Source organism: Pseudophryne corroboree, chromosome 6 (assembly GCF_028390025.1).
Source record: "Pseudophryne corroboree isolate aPseCor3 chromosome 6, aPseCor3.hap2, whole genome shotgun sequence".
Classification (NCBI taxonomy): Eukaryota; Metazoa; Chordata; class Amphibia; order Anura; family Myobatrachidae; genus Pseudophryne; species Pseudophryne corroboree.
The window spans coordinates 145,684,301-145,698,540 of NC_086449.1; the positions used below are offsets into that span (position 1 = coordinate 145,684,301).

General features: G+C 45.6%; 2 protein-coding genes across 9 annotated transcripts in view; one reads left to right on the top strand and one right to left on the bottom strand.

Moving 5' to 3' along the window:
* SH2D6 (SH2 domain containing 6) overlaps positions 1-7,671 on the bottom strand; it is a 106,971-nt gene extending 99,300 nt beyond the window's left edge. Inside the window, exons 1-3 of the mRNA XM_063931984.1 lie at positions 7,612-7,671; positions 273-298; positions 146-180 (exon numbers count right to left, since the gene is read on the bottom strand). Of these exons, the coding sequence (XP_063788054.1) occupies positions 146-180; positions 273-295 (58 nt within the window). The 5' untranslated portion in view covers positions 296-298; positions 7,612-7,671. The remainder of the gene's footprint in view (positions 1-145; positions 181-272; positions 299-7,611) is intronic.
* POLM (DNA polymerase mu) overlaps positions 7,105-14,240 on the top strand; it is a 207,347-nt gene continuing 200,211 nt past the window's right edge. For 3 of the 8 annotated variants that reach the window (XR_010180543.1, XM_063931977.1, XM_063931983.1), the window contains exons 1-2: positions 7,204-7,270; positions 8,365-8,557. Coding sequence is in view for 7 of the 8 variants with exons in the window: in XM_063931977.1 (XP_063788047.1) it covers positions 7,237-7,270; positions 8,365-8,557 (227 nt within the window). In the remaining variant the exon portion in view is untranslated. Of the gene's footprint in view, positions 7,271-7,424; positions 7,447-7,746; positions 7,769-8,364; positions 8,558-14,240 lie in introns of those variants that run through there. The other 5 variants (XM_063931979.1, XM_063931980.1, XM_063931978.1 and 2 more) reach the window with 5 other exon arrangements.

Genomic DNA, 14,240 nt, shown 5'->3' on the forward strand with positions numbered 1-14,240 from the left:
TTAATTTGGCCCTGATTGTATTAACTGTTGTAGCCGCCCTTTCATCTACATCAAAAGATGATCTCCATTGGCCAGCACTGTAATTAAGAAAATAACAGGACTCAAGATAATATGCTGGAAAGAGTGACACTGGATTTGGTGTTACCATATTGGCATGGAGGGTCTGGAGGCAGGCAGGACCTGTGGGAAGATGCAGACATACAATATGTGACATATACAATTGTACAGATATGAGGATGCATGGCACTATAATAGCATACACTTATACTCACTGTCTTCTGTTGCTTCCATACATATCCTGAATAAAAAGAGAAAGTTGATCACAAAAAATATACTCTGCAACTGTGGAAATAAAATGCATTTAATAAAATTATATTTAATATATTATTGATAAAATTCCAGAAAAAAGAATGAACAGGTGGATAGGGATGTACAAATAAAAACTTCACAATGACATACTGGCATGAAATTTACAGAGAGCTACTGCTACCAACATTTTTTGCTATTAATAGGGTGATAAAAAATGTGTCCCACCATACATAGAAGCACACTGGAATACATACAGGAGACCTGCAGACGGGCTGCCGACTGCCGCTATACCGACAGCGGCATCCCTTCAGCCAAAATCCCAGCAGCAAGGCCCCTCGCAAGCTCGCTTTGCTCGTCACGCTTCGTGCCCAGTGGCCAACAGGTTATATTCCCACTCGAGTGGTGGCATGGACCCACCTCCCAAGTGGGAATATTGGGCTACGGTCGGGATTCCGACCACCAGCATTTCCCCCAGCTGTCGCGATTCCGGCGTCAGTGTCGTGAACCGCATCCCAAGCACACTGATACAGAGGTACTAGTGTAAATAGAGTGTGTGTGTGTGTGTGTGTGTGTGTGTGTGTGTGTGTGTGTATGCCAAGCAGAGGACCAAGCTGCATAATACACAATAAGCTAAGGCCAGTCAAGAAACATGAATACTGGAGCAAAAGCCAGTATTACGGACCATGCGCAGGGCAAAAACAGTTAGGGACATAATCAATTAGCTGCATTGATTGCTGTGCCGGAGCAATTCAATATGCGGGGATTACCCCTCGCATGAATGTCCGATGGTGGACTGAACCTCGAAGCTCATAAAGTCCATGAGAAAATGGCAAAATCGAGTGTTTGTGCACAGGGAAACCTCATTGATTCCGCAGAAACCCCAATTTTAGGTGCAGAGAAAAATGCTATTTGATTGAATAGCCTTTTCCTGAACCGCAGGGAATTTAGCCAGCAATTAGCGTGGGGTATATCCAGCTAATTGAATATCCCCCTTACGTTATCACCAGGCAACTCAATCCTGCTAGACCTCCCAATCAGATATAAATAAGGATCAAAGGTCTCTTTGTACCCAGGCACACTGCGATTTGTGACCGCTTGGTTCGCAACAGGCTTCATTTACTGACAATGAAAGTGTGTATGGCTACCTTTACAGAGGAACTAATAAAAAATTCTAGAGCTGAATGTAAATAACACTTCTATCCAATGGTGAAATGTCCCTTTCAATAGCCACAAAGGCACAAACTCACATAGGGCCTAATTACGAGTTGGGAGTATAGTAAAACAGAGCAGGTATTAGATTTCAGGAACCATAGCAGTCCACCAAAAAAAATATAAAACTGCATACCAGGCGTGTGGATCTGGAGCAGGTACCTGCTGCTGAAAGGCTGATTGATATCTCTGGTTCTGTGCATAGTAAAGACAAGAGCTGTCAGTGTCCACCGAAAGGGGAGAGTCCCAGCTTTTGGAGTATACCCTCAGAAAAACTCTAATGATGCCCACACATGGTGCAATTATCGCATGCAATTTGATCTCATTAGTTCAAAACGCATTGTGTCTAGTTCAAATCGCAATGTGTTTATATTCCCTTGCGATGCGATGTGCGCTCCTGATTAGTCAATATCGCTAGGCAAAACAGTATGTGCATTTTTGTACTACATCGCAACCAGCCCATTTTAATTTCTATTGTAGTGTAGTCAAAATCGGGTGCAGTTCGAATCGCACTCTCTCTGCACATGTTATATCTGCCCCCCCTGCAGTGTACATGGTTTTACCCATTAGAGAACAATTTTGCTGCTGCGATCAGGTCTGAATGAGGCCCTTAATCTGGGTACACACTACAGCGATGTCGGCACAATATGCCGTTTCATAACGACATATTACCTACATTGCATAGTGTGTACAGGGATTGCGCGCTCCGCGGGCGCTAGCGATGGATTTTTGCAGGCCTGGCCAACCTGTGGCTCTCCAGATGTTGTGAAACTACACATCCCAGCATGCCCTGCCACAGTTTTAGCATTTCCTAATAGCAAAACTGTGGTCAGGCATGATGGGACTTGTAGTTTTAAAACAGCTGGAGAGCCACAGGTTGGACAAGCCTGGACTATTGGTTCTATGTGCAGCACATAATACCAAGCGTTGTCGCTAGCGTCCTGTATTATGCTAATGAAGGACGGAACATGTTTGTTCCGACCTTCATTAGCATCGCCCCAGTGTGTACACACAATCTAGGCTGATGGGGACTCGTTCCGACGTTGGAACGAATCCCCGTCGCTCTAGTGTGTACCCACCTAACTACATAGCACACACAGTATAGGCTCAAATCGTACTTAGCACAAATCTCACCGTGTGTAGGCACCATTAGTCAGACAGAACCTGAGATATCTGTCTGGGAAGAGCAATGAATGATTTAAAAAATCTGGTACCCTGGAAAAAGAGGACCCTCAGCTATCAGCCTATGGCCCTTATACTCCTGGGGCCCAGGGCCGGAGCTACCATTAGGCAGCTTTAGGCAGCTGCCTAGAGCGCCGGCCGCTGGAGGGCGGCACTTGGTCAGCAGCTCAACATTGAAATGAGAGACAAGCTGCCGCCACTGTTCCCCCGCAACCCACCATAGCACTGTTTTTGTTTATAAATATTTTTGCGGGTTCTGGAGGGGTGGGGGGAAGTGAGGATAAGTGCAGGCAATTCATTAGAGCCAGCAGCCGCCCGCCCCTCGCCAGCAGCAGCCGCCCGCCCCTCGCCAGCAGCAGCCGCCCGCCCCTCACCAGCAGCAGCCATCCGCTCCTTGCCAGCAGCAGCCGCCCACCCATCGCTAGCAGCCGCCCGCCCATTGCCAGCAGCAGCCGTCCGCACTTCACTTATGGAGCCGGCGGCAGCAATGGAGGCAGTGCCTCTCCACCAGCAGCAGTACTAACCCAGTCGGCACTGTGAGCAGGGAGATGATGGCAGCAGCAGTGGGGAGCAATAATCCCTTCACGGCTTCCAGCGGTAAGATGGTAAGGTTTTATTGTGCAGGTGGAAGGGGGTGGATCCCAGTGGCTGGTAGCCAGGCTCAACAGGTTGCAGTAAGAGGCTAAGCTACAGTAAAAGATGGTCGCAGGTTTGATGTAGTGTGGTTCAGTGGCAGGTAGTGTGGACTGAAATGCAGGGGGCTCAGGAAACAAGGTAGTCAGGGTAGATCACAAAGCTGGGATCTGAGGTGCCAGAGATTGACATATGTAGCTAAGGGAAGCGCACCTAGAGTAGTGGCTGCCTGGAGTCACACCCGGGGGAATTGGTAGTGACCAAAGTCTGCCCTGGATGGGGTAGGAGGGGGGCTGGATTTATGTATAAAGACAGTGTTTATATGTATGTAGGCAGTGTATGGCTGTATGTATGGAGGCAGTGTATGGATGGATATATGCAGGCAGTATATGGGTGTATATATGTATGAATGTATGTATTAGAGAGGCAGAGTATGTATGTATGTATTGGAGAGGCAATGTATGGATGTATATATGTATGAAAGGGGCAGTGTATGTATGTATGTATGCAGCGCCGTTACTACCTGTGTGCCAGGTGTGCCTGGCACACAGCGCAGTTGCCTTGAGGGCGCACGATTCATTACAAGCCCCCTGTTCTGTGCCGTGCTGGAGGAGAGCAGCAGTGCCGGAGGCAGGGAAGGAGGAGGAGGGAGGGGGACTGGAGCCGCAGCAGCGATATGTTATTGGTAGTAGCGCCGCTGCAGCAGTCCCCTCTCCTTCCGTATTGGCTGCCCGTCGCTGCTGTGAATGCTGGGATGCGGTTCCCTCATCCCAGCATTCACAGCGGCGGGCAGCCAATGCGGAAGGAGACGGGGCTGCTGCAGCGGCATCTCCACCAATTACATAGCGCTGCTGCGGCTCCAGTCCCCCTCCCTCCTCCTCCTTCTCCACTGCCCGGGAATGGATTTGCCTGCACGAAGAGCCTGAGTGCCAGCGGGGAGAGATGGTAAGTATTTCGCTCTCGCTCTCTTTCTCTTCTGTCTGCCACAATGTGTAAAAAGGGGGGCGCTGTCTGCCGTAATGTGTAAAAAGGGGACGCTGTCTGCCGTAATGTGTAAAAAGGGGACGCTGTCTGCCGTAATGTGTAAAAAGGGGGACGCTGTCTGCCATAATGTGTAATAAGGGGACGCTGTCTGCCGTAATGTGTAAAAAGGGGAATCTGTGCACCGTAATGTGTAAAAAGGGGTTCTACCTGGTGTAGTGGTGCTACTGTGCAGCGAAATTTGAATAATGGAGACTACTGTGCACCGTAGTATGAATTGGTATTATTTTTTGGCCACGCCCCTTCCCCATGAAGCCACGCCACTATATATTTTACGCGCGCCTGCGGCGCGCACTGCCCCTGTCTTGCATTGGGGGGGCGCCAATGCCATTTCTTGCACACAGCGCTAAAATGTCTAGTTATGGCACTGTATGTATGTATGTACTGTATGTATGAGAGAGGCAGTGTATGGATGTACTGTATGTAAGTATGAGAGAGACAGTGTATGTATGTATGTTTGTATGTATGTATGTATGTATGTATGTATGAATGAGAGAGGCAGTGTTTGTATGTATGCATGAAAGATGCAGTGTATGGATGTGTGTGTGTGTGTGTGTGTGTGTGTGTGTGTGTATGTATGTATATATATGTATGTATGAGAGACAGAATTAAATAGAAATATAGGCAGCTGGGTAGGGTGCCAGGATCTGGGAACGGGGTGCCACTGAGTGTACCCATCAAATAATTAAGGATGTCTTTGAGAGATACAGCCTTGTTGTACTCAATGCAGTCAGACGGCTGGGTATTTGGTGGTGTTGGGGGGCAGTAGGCAGAAGTTTTGCCTAGGGTGTCAAAAAACCTTGCACCGGCCCTGCTGGGGCCCTTGGCAACTGCCCATTGAGCCCATACGAAAATACAGCCCTATATGTACATATTACATCTGCTTCACCCGCAGGGCAGCATGGTTCTACCGAGGTGCACTGCACAGTTACTTGCTTTTTTCCCCCTTTACTAACTCAGAATAGTATCCGGCCTCTAGGTCGACCTTAATTAATAGTTCAGCCACTAATGGTCGACTTGGGAAAGGTCGACATGTAAAAGGTCGACAGTGCAGAAGGTCGACGGGTACAAAAGGTCAATAGGATCAAATGTCAACACACATATGGTCTACACATCTTTTTGTTTTCATTAGCGAAGCGAGGCACCTTGCCCGCAGTGACGCGGTAAGCTAATTGGGGTTCTGTAACCTGTGCTGATCACAGTGGTAGCGAGGTAAGGCATCTTGCCCAAGGGGACACTGTACACTAATTAGGGTTCCCTGTAGTCTTACGAAGAAAACACCCCCCAAAAAAACAACCCCACATATTACTGTGTCGACATTTTGTGTGTCAACAATTTGTCATTTCGCCCTTCTCAAATGTCTACCTTTTGTAGCTGTCCACCTTTTGCATTGTCGTTCTTTCACATTCGACCTTTTGCCCATGTCGACCATTAGTGGTCAACCTAATTAGGGTCGACTTAGTGATCCATACCACCCCATAGTTCAAACAGCGCCAGAATCCAACCAGTATCTGCTGGATAATGACATTTTCCTCTCCCGCCTCTACCCATGAACAGAGAGTCACTTACCTACCTGGTACACAAACATGTTATTCACGGGATCCGGTCTGAAGGTCGACAATGTTTAGGTCGACCACTATAGGTCGACAGGGTTTGAAGGTCGACAGGATTTCTAGGTCGACATGTCAAAAGGTCGACACGAGTTTTTCAAATTTTTTTCCTTTTTTTGAACTTTTTCATACTTAACGATCCACGCGGTCTACGATTGGGAATAGTAACCTGTGCTGAGCGCAGCGAGGCACCTTGCCCAAAGTTTGCTCGCCATGCGAGGGTATACGGTGCACTAATTGGGCTTCCCGGTCACTGTACGGAGAAAACTACACCAAAAAAACATGAAAAACTCATGTCGACCTAGAACATGTCGACCTATAAACCCTGTCAACCTTCAAACCCTGTCGACCTAGTGACTGTCGACCTATAGTGGTCGACCTAAACATTGTCGACCTAGACACTGTCAATCTAATGATCCACATCCGTTATTCAGTCCCTGCACCAACACAAATGACTGATTATATACCCAAATGACAATCAGACTAAACAAAAGGAGGGAATAAATATATAATTTCTCACCTTTATACAAGTAGTTTAGTGTAGCCTTCTGCACGCAGTAGCAGTATGTCCTGTAATTGTAAGTGTGATGCTGCAATGTATATATTGTTATGTGTATAGGTTGCTCAGTGTCTGGGAGTATCTCAGCATGTGTAATTGTGTTCTTGGTGTTACAGTATGTGTGTTTGGGCTATGTGTGTTCAGATGAGAATAAGATGATCCCGTGTATGTCTGTAACTCCCTGTGAGGCTGTGTGGGTATATAAATGGATATATAACTCCTATGCCGTCTGCTGAATGGGCATTGTTCAGGTCATTTGTGTTTTATTTGCATGTTACTAATTAACCAAAGAGGAAGCAACAAGTAACAGATAGAGCAGCAAGCTGCCAGGCTGCTGATCATTTGAATAATGACTGACATGACTGCATACAAATACAATGCACATACACAGACAGTATTCTATGTAACCACATGGCAAGACAGTAACTGCACTGTACTGTATATACAAGTGCAAAAGACAGGCCTTTGTTGTGGGAGGGGCTAGAGGATGCTAGACAACTTTCTGGCGCTATAGACAGACATAGATTTAAATAAGGGGCGGGAGCACGCCGCGGACTGAATTAGCTGCGTGTCCGACTCATTTGCATAAGGGGCGTGGCAACAAAGCCGGAAGTCCCTTTGGCTGCTGCACACAGTAGGTTGGTGGAGGGTACTACTGGGCCAAGTTTGGCTTTGGAGGGAAGGTGTGTAGGAATGGAGGAGGGTGCATGGAGACCAGGGCAGCAAGGTGTGGGAAGGGGGTGCATTAGGAACTGGGGAACACTATAGTAAAATATTGATGGAGGTATAAAAGTGGTGTGTATTAGGCATGGTCTCGGGGTCAGAGGTGTGATGTAATGTATGGTGTTGATACATGAGGGTCCAGGGATCTGGATAACGATTTATAACAGTGGTGTTATACAGGTATCACAGGGTGGAACGAGGGTGGGTTGGAGCTATTATGTTTCTTTATCCTAAAGGCACAATAATAGTCCAGGTTTCTGTGATATCCATGCTTGAGCACAGATTGTTAAACAAAATAAATGAGGTAGTAATTAAGTCACTTGTGTTTAAGTAAGTATAGCTTACCTTAAGACCTGGACTGTTTGGAGTGCCTTGAGGGCCGTGGTTGGGAACCCCTGATGTAGAGTGTGTGTGCCTGTGTTTGGGGTGGGGGAGGGGATTAGCACTGGTCTTATGCCTGTGGTGGTGGTGAGGAGGAAAGGCAGCATGGAGACAGGATGAGGTAGAGAAATAGATATTTCACAAATGGTTTTAAAGTTGTGCTAATTTTCTGTTTGACTGTGACTTAGCTTCCTGGCTTCCATCATCCAACCACAGATAACAGGCTCCTGATACAAAGTGTAGCAGGGTACATTATGATTGCAATGGTGCCTGAATTACTGTACATTGCCCTGCCTGACTTGTAATCAGCAGCAGCAATAGGCTCTCATTCAGCCAGGTGTCTGTTCATGTATTTCTGCAACACACACAACTACAGTATATATTTGTATTAATGGAATATAGTAAGGCTTATACTTGTGAAACAAATGTATTTTCCAATGTACAGATGGAACTGTACTGTGAGAGTAGGGGACATGTGTCTCTAGCTGCTGGAGCCATACAGTTCTCAAAAAGTCATGCTGAGATTTGTAGTACCATGAAATCCTGTTTAATATGGGGTAAGGGCATTGACTAGTGTGTGGACTGTTCGTGTAATGGTGCTCAGCCTCCACTTCAATTTTGTATTAATGCGCAATTTCATGCAATTAACTATTTGATACCTGCCAGCAGGTGACAATGCTTTGCAGTCTCATGTCAAAACTTTTGTTGCCTGCCCAGGTGCCGTAATGTTTCCAATCCCCCTGAAAAGGAGGAAGAGGGAGGCTGCAGAACCCATTAACCCTCCAGCTACAGCAAGTTTATTTCCTGACGTCTGTGTCTTCTTAGTGGAGCGCAGAATGGGCTCTGCACGAAGAGGCTTCCTAACCGCACTGGCACAGAGGAAAGGATTCTGTGTGGCGCACGAGTACAGGTACATAAAACAAGCCCTTGTACAATATAGGAACATGGGGAAATAGCTCTATCCTGACAAGGGGTATACTGGAGAGATACATATTTTTCCCTTCCTTTACAGCGAATAATTGATTATACTGTAAGCGTTTTGCTGACATATCACTGGGGTGTTATTTCCGGTTGATTTTAAAGATCTTGTCTTTCCCCATATAGCAGTGATGGCTAACCTTGACACTCCAACTGTTGTTGAACTATACATCCTAGCATGCCCTGCATCAGTTTTAGCATGGCCAAATAACAAAACTGTAGCAGGGCATGCTGGGATATGTAGTTCAACAACAGCTGGAGTGTCAAGGTTAGTCATCACTGCCATATAGTATAGTATTTGTGCACGCTTTCAGTTGTCATGGATTGCATACGTACACCGTTATGGCCAGTGCATAATCGCTGTGCTTTGGAATATGGGGACACCGTGGGGCATATCTTTGGCAAATGACAATTGTCCTGGGAGAGTATGGCCTTGCACTGACATTTGGATCATCTTTATTGGAGTGCTTCAGTTTCTTTCATTTTCCATATCACAGGAAAATATAGTGCATATCGCACCGTGTATAGAGCTTGCAATGCCGATGCACAGTCCCGCGGGGTCGGCATCGCAAGAAAAAATAGATTGTGCAGGCAACCCAACATTGACTATATTGGCGGTGCTAGGCACCGTCCACATCACATGTCGGGCATTTCCTGCATCACACCGTGTGCATGCACCTTAAGCCGCCTTTATTTCATATACAAATGTTTTGTTGCATTTTTAAATGCATTGATTTACCCTTTCATATCTCTGTGCATTACTTCTTTACCACTTCTACCTCATTTAGAGATATTCTACAGAAAAAAGTCTTGATTTGCTAATGCTCCCAGGGGGTAACTCTGAGTTGATCGCAGCAGCAAATTTGTTAGCAGTTGGGCAAAACCATGTGCACTGCAGGGGGGGGGGGGGGGGGGCATATGTAACATGTGCAGAGAGAGTTAGATTTGGGTGTGGTGTGTTCAAACTGAAATCTAAATTGCAGTGAAAAAATAAAGCAGCCAGTATTTACCCTGCACAGAAACAAAATGACCCACCCAAATCTAACTCTCTCTACAAATGTTATATCTGCCCCCCCCCCCCCCCCTGCAGTGCACATGGTTTTGCCCAACTGCTAACAAATTTGCTGCTACGATCAGGCCTGAATTACCCCCCTAGTTCTTTGAATCATTCTGGTTATGAGGAACGTCTATGATTTAACCAGGGTCTTCTATCCTGCTGTGTGGCTATACATGTCTATGTGCAGTCCTGTAGTAATAGGCCTACAGTTCATCGATAGCTTTTTTTTATTTTACCTGTTTACACCATTTGGGACACTTGTGCCTCATCTTATGTCTGAGAACTGATTGTGTACTGTGCAGGTGTTACTGCATGTGTTATGTACGGCAGCTGAATGGAGGGTTTGCATAATTTCCTTGAAGTTTTTTCCAGCAACCAATTTCCGGAACCAGCCAAACATGCAAGAAAAATAAAGGGGCAGATGTATTAACCTGGAGAAGGCATAAGGAAGTGATAAACCAGTGATATGTGCAAGGTGATAAAGACACCAGCCAATCAAATCCTAACTGTTAATTTACATATTTGAGCGGATTGGCTGGTGCCTTTATCACCTTGCACATATCACTGGTTTATCATTTCCTTATGCCTTCTCCGGGTTAAAACATCTGCCCCAATGTCCTGTTTGTATTTAAAGGCAAGGTCCAAACTGATGTTCCACCTTAGCTAATTTGAGCAATATCCTTCTAAGGTGGCACATAGGCATGCCTGTATGTCTCAAGACCGTTTGTGTAAACATTGCAGATATTTTACCTCAGAGTTAAACTAAAGGTGGTTTATCAGTTGTTGTGGAATTACAAGTCCTAGCTTGTTCTGAGGCTGGGAATTGGTACTTATGTAATTGCTTGAGAGCTGCAGATTGTCATTTCCTTTTTTATGCATCATAACAAGCAAGACTGAACCATGATTTCTATGCAGCTTAAAACACTCAATGCATAAGAGACGAGTGGCACCATCTACAGCCTGTAGCAGGGTGCTGCACTCAGTACACAGCCCTTTGGTTTTGCTGCAGATTATTTGCAGGGCGCTGTGCCTGCACCATCCCACCATATGGCACCCAGTACCGCATCTCATACCAGATTTCAGGGAGGAAAACTGAGTATTGTTAAAAGGCTAATTGAGGCTTTACTAAATAGCGCGTATCTGACAATTCTGACACGTCGTGCACATCCAGCAATTGATCCATAAACTCCAAGCACTTAGTTGAACCGTAGATATAGATATACATTTCTGCTGTGGTCCAAAAAGATGAATTACCGCCCTTGCCTAAACAACGATAAAATGTTAAAAGGCTGCGCTGATATTTACAGACTAGGAGCCGGATATAATAGATTGCGAGACGGCTGGAGCTCTGAGACTCCGGTCGAACTCGTAAGTGTTGTTTTTTTTTTTTTTTAAAGCAGCAAACGTTTACAAGGCAAAACCTGGTTGGTTTTGCCTTGTAAGCATTTACTGCTTTAAAAAAAATATATATATGCGTTCTGCCGGATTCTAGAAACTTCGGGCGTCTCGCAATCAATTACATCCGGCCTAAATGTTAAACCACCACCTATTAGTGTATGTGTGTGTGTATACTTACTGAGTTTTAACTTTTAATTACATAAGGCAAACAATACCACCCAACCACTTATCTGACGATTTTTCCCTTCAAAACTGTTAATAACATTGTTTTTTTAAATTTTATTTATTTAATAAAGTTTAAAAAGTATTTTTTCTAAATATTCTATTATGCACATCTGCAGAATGGGTCTCCTCATCAAAAACTGGGGGACAGGGTGGGACGGCGCAGTCGCATGAAATCTGACCATGCCAGTTAAGAGGTTTTAAAGAGGAACAGAAAAAAACAAAAAAAATACATGAGAAATAGCTGTTGCAAGGCACAGTGGAAATACAACTTGCATGTTAAAAAAAAAAAAAAAAAAAAAAATTAGTGAACACATGACAGGGGTTCTGTATTAGCAGCATTGTAGAAAATTAGAACATCCAGTGGGTCTGCTTAAAGAATAACAATAGTATTAATGTGAAAGTGTCAGATTAGGGGTCCGGTGGTGGAGTTATATGGGGAATCCAACCAAGGAGCCCAGGTGTGCTCAAAAGTATTACAACTGAGATGTCTGTCTACAGTAGTGGCCGAATTGTGGAAACCTTTTGTAAAATGTGTGTTTTAGGGTTTAATTGTGTATAACTTCATTATTTTTAAATAAAATCCTATGAAGGTATTTATCACTGGAAAGATAATTTAATAGAAAATATAATGCAGTTCACCACAATGAATGATCTTTAATACATAAAAAGTTATAGTTAAATATAGGGAGACTTTATCTGTAAAGAATAGGGATTTCTTCAACTCAGAACTGACCAATAGTAGTGTTTTTGTTATGAGAGCCAATCGGGTGTTGCAATGCCACAAATTGGATCCAATAAGGTATTGGCGTGAGTAAGCTCACATTTATTGCTACCAGAATTGATAGTAAAACATCTTATTTAGTTGTTTGATTATCACTAAATTGGATGATGTTTTTTATGCGTTTAATTTCCTGCAGAAAGCTGTGTAACTTATTTAGGACTAGGTTATTCTTTGCGCCCTACGGGCGCTATTCATGCCCCCTTAACCCTTTCAGTATTTGTATTTTCTCTATCGTCCTAGTGGATGCTGGGGTTCCTGAAAGGACCATGGGGAATAGCGGCTCCGCAGGAGACAGGGCACAAAAAGTAAAGCTTTTCCAGATCAGGTGGTGTGCACTGGCTCCTCCCCCTATGACCCTCCTCCAGACTCCAGTTAGATTTTTGTGCCCGGCCGAGAAGGGTGCAATCTAGGTGGCTCTCCTAAAGAGCTGCTTAGAAAAAGTTTAGCTTAGGTTTTTTATTTTACAGTGAGTCCTGCTGGCAACAGGATCACTGCAACGAGGGACTGAGGGGAGAAGAAGTGAACTCACCTGCGTGCAGGATGGATTGGCTTCTTGGCTACTGGACATCAGCTCCAGAGGGACGATCACAGGTACAGCCTGGATGGTCACCGGAGCCGCGCCGCCGGCCCCCTTGCAGATGCTGAAGTCAGAAGAGGTCCAGAATCGGCGGCTGAAGACTCCTGCAGTCTTCTAAAGGTAGCGCACAGCACTGCAGCTGTGCGCCATTTTCCTCTCAGCACACTTCACACGCAGTCACTGAGGGTGCAGGGCGCTGGGGGGGGGGGGGCGCCCTGGGAGGCAAATGTAACCTATATAAAGGCTAAAAATACCTCACATATAGCCCCCAGAGGCTATATGGAGATATTTAACCCCTGCCTGGATTCACTAAATAGCGTGAGACGAGCCCGCCGGAAAAGGGGCGGGGCCTATCTCCTCAGCACACGGCGCCATTTCCTCTCACAGCTCCGCTGGTCAGGACGGCTCCCAGGTCTCTCCCCTGCACTGCACTACAGAAACAGGGTAAAACAGAGAGGGGGGGCAAATTTATGGCGATATTTTGATATATATAAAGCAGCTATAAGGGAGCACTTATTATAAGGCTATCCCTGTTATATATAGCGCTTTTGGTGTGTGCTGGCAAACTCTCCCTCTGTCTCCCCAAAGGGCTAGTGGGTCCTGTCTTCGTTAGGAGCATTCCCTGTGTGTCGGTACGTGTGTGTCGACATGTATGAGGACGATATTGGTGTGGAGGCGGAGCAATTGCCAAATATGAGGATGTCACCCCCTAGGGAGTCGACACCAGAATGGATGCCTTTATTTATGGAACTACGGGATAGTGTCAACACGCTAAAGCAGTCGTTTGACGACATGAGACGGACGGACAATCAATTAGTGCCTGTCCAGGCGACTCAAACACCGTCAGGGGCTGTGAAACGCCCTTTGCCTCAGTCGGTCGACACAGACCCAGACACAGGCACTGACTCCAGTGGTGACGGTGACGAATCAACCGTATTTTCCAGTAGGGCCACACGTTATATGATTTTGGCAATGAGGGAGGCGTTACATTTAGCTGATACTACAGGTACCACTAAACAGGGTATTATGTGGGGTGTGAAAAAACTACCTATAGTTTTTCCTGAATCAGAAGAATTAAATGACGTGTGTAATGAAGCGTGGGTTGCCCCTGATAAAAAGCTGATAATTTCAAAGAAATTATTGGCATTATACCCTTTCCCGCCAGAGGTTAGGGAGCGCTGGGAAACACCTCCTAGGGTGGACAAGGCGCTAACACGCTTATCTAAACAAGTGGCGTTACCCTCTCCTGAGACGGCCGCACTTAAAGATCCATCAGATAGGAGGATGGAAAATATCCAAAAAAGTATATACACACATGCAGGTGTTATACTACGACCAGCTATAGCGACTGCCTGGATGTGCAGTGCTGGGGTAGTTTGGTCAGAGTCCCTGATTGAAAATATTGATACCCTGGACAGGGACAATATTTTACTGTCGTTAGAACAAATAAAGGATGCATTTCTTTATATGCGTGATGCACAGAGGGATATCTGCACACTGGCATCACGGGTAAGTGCTATGTCCATTTCGGCCAGAAGAGCTTTATGGACGCGACAGTGGACAGGCGATGCGGATTC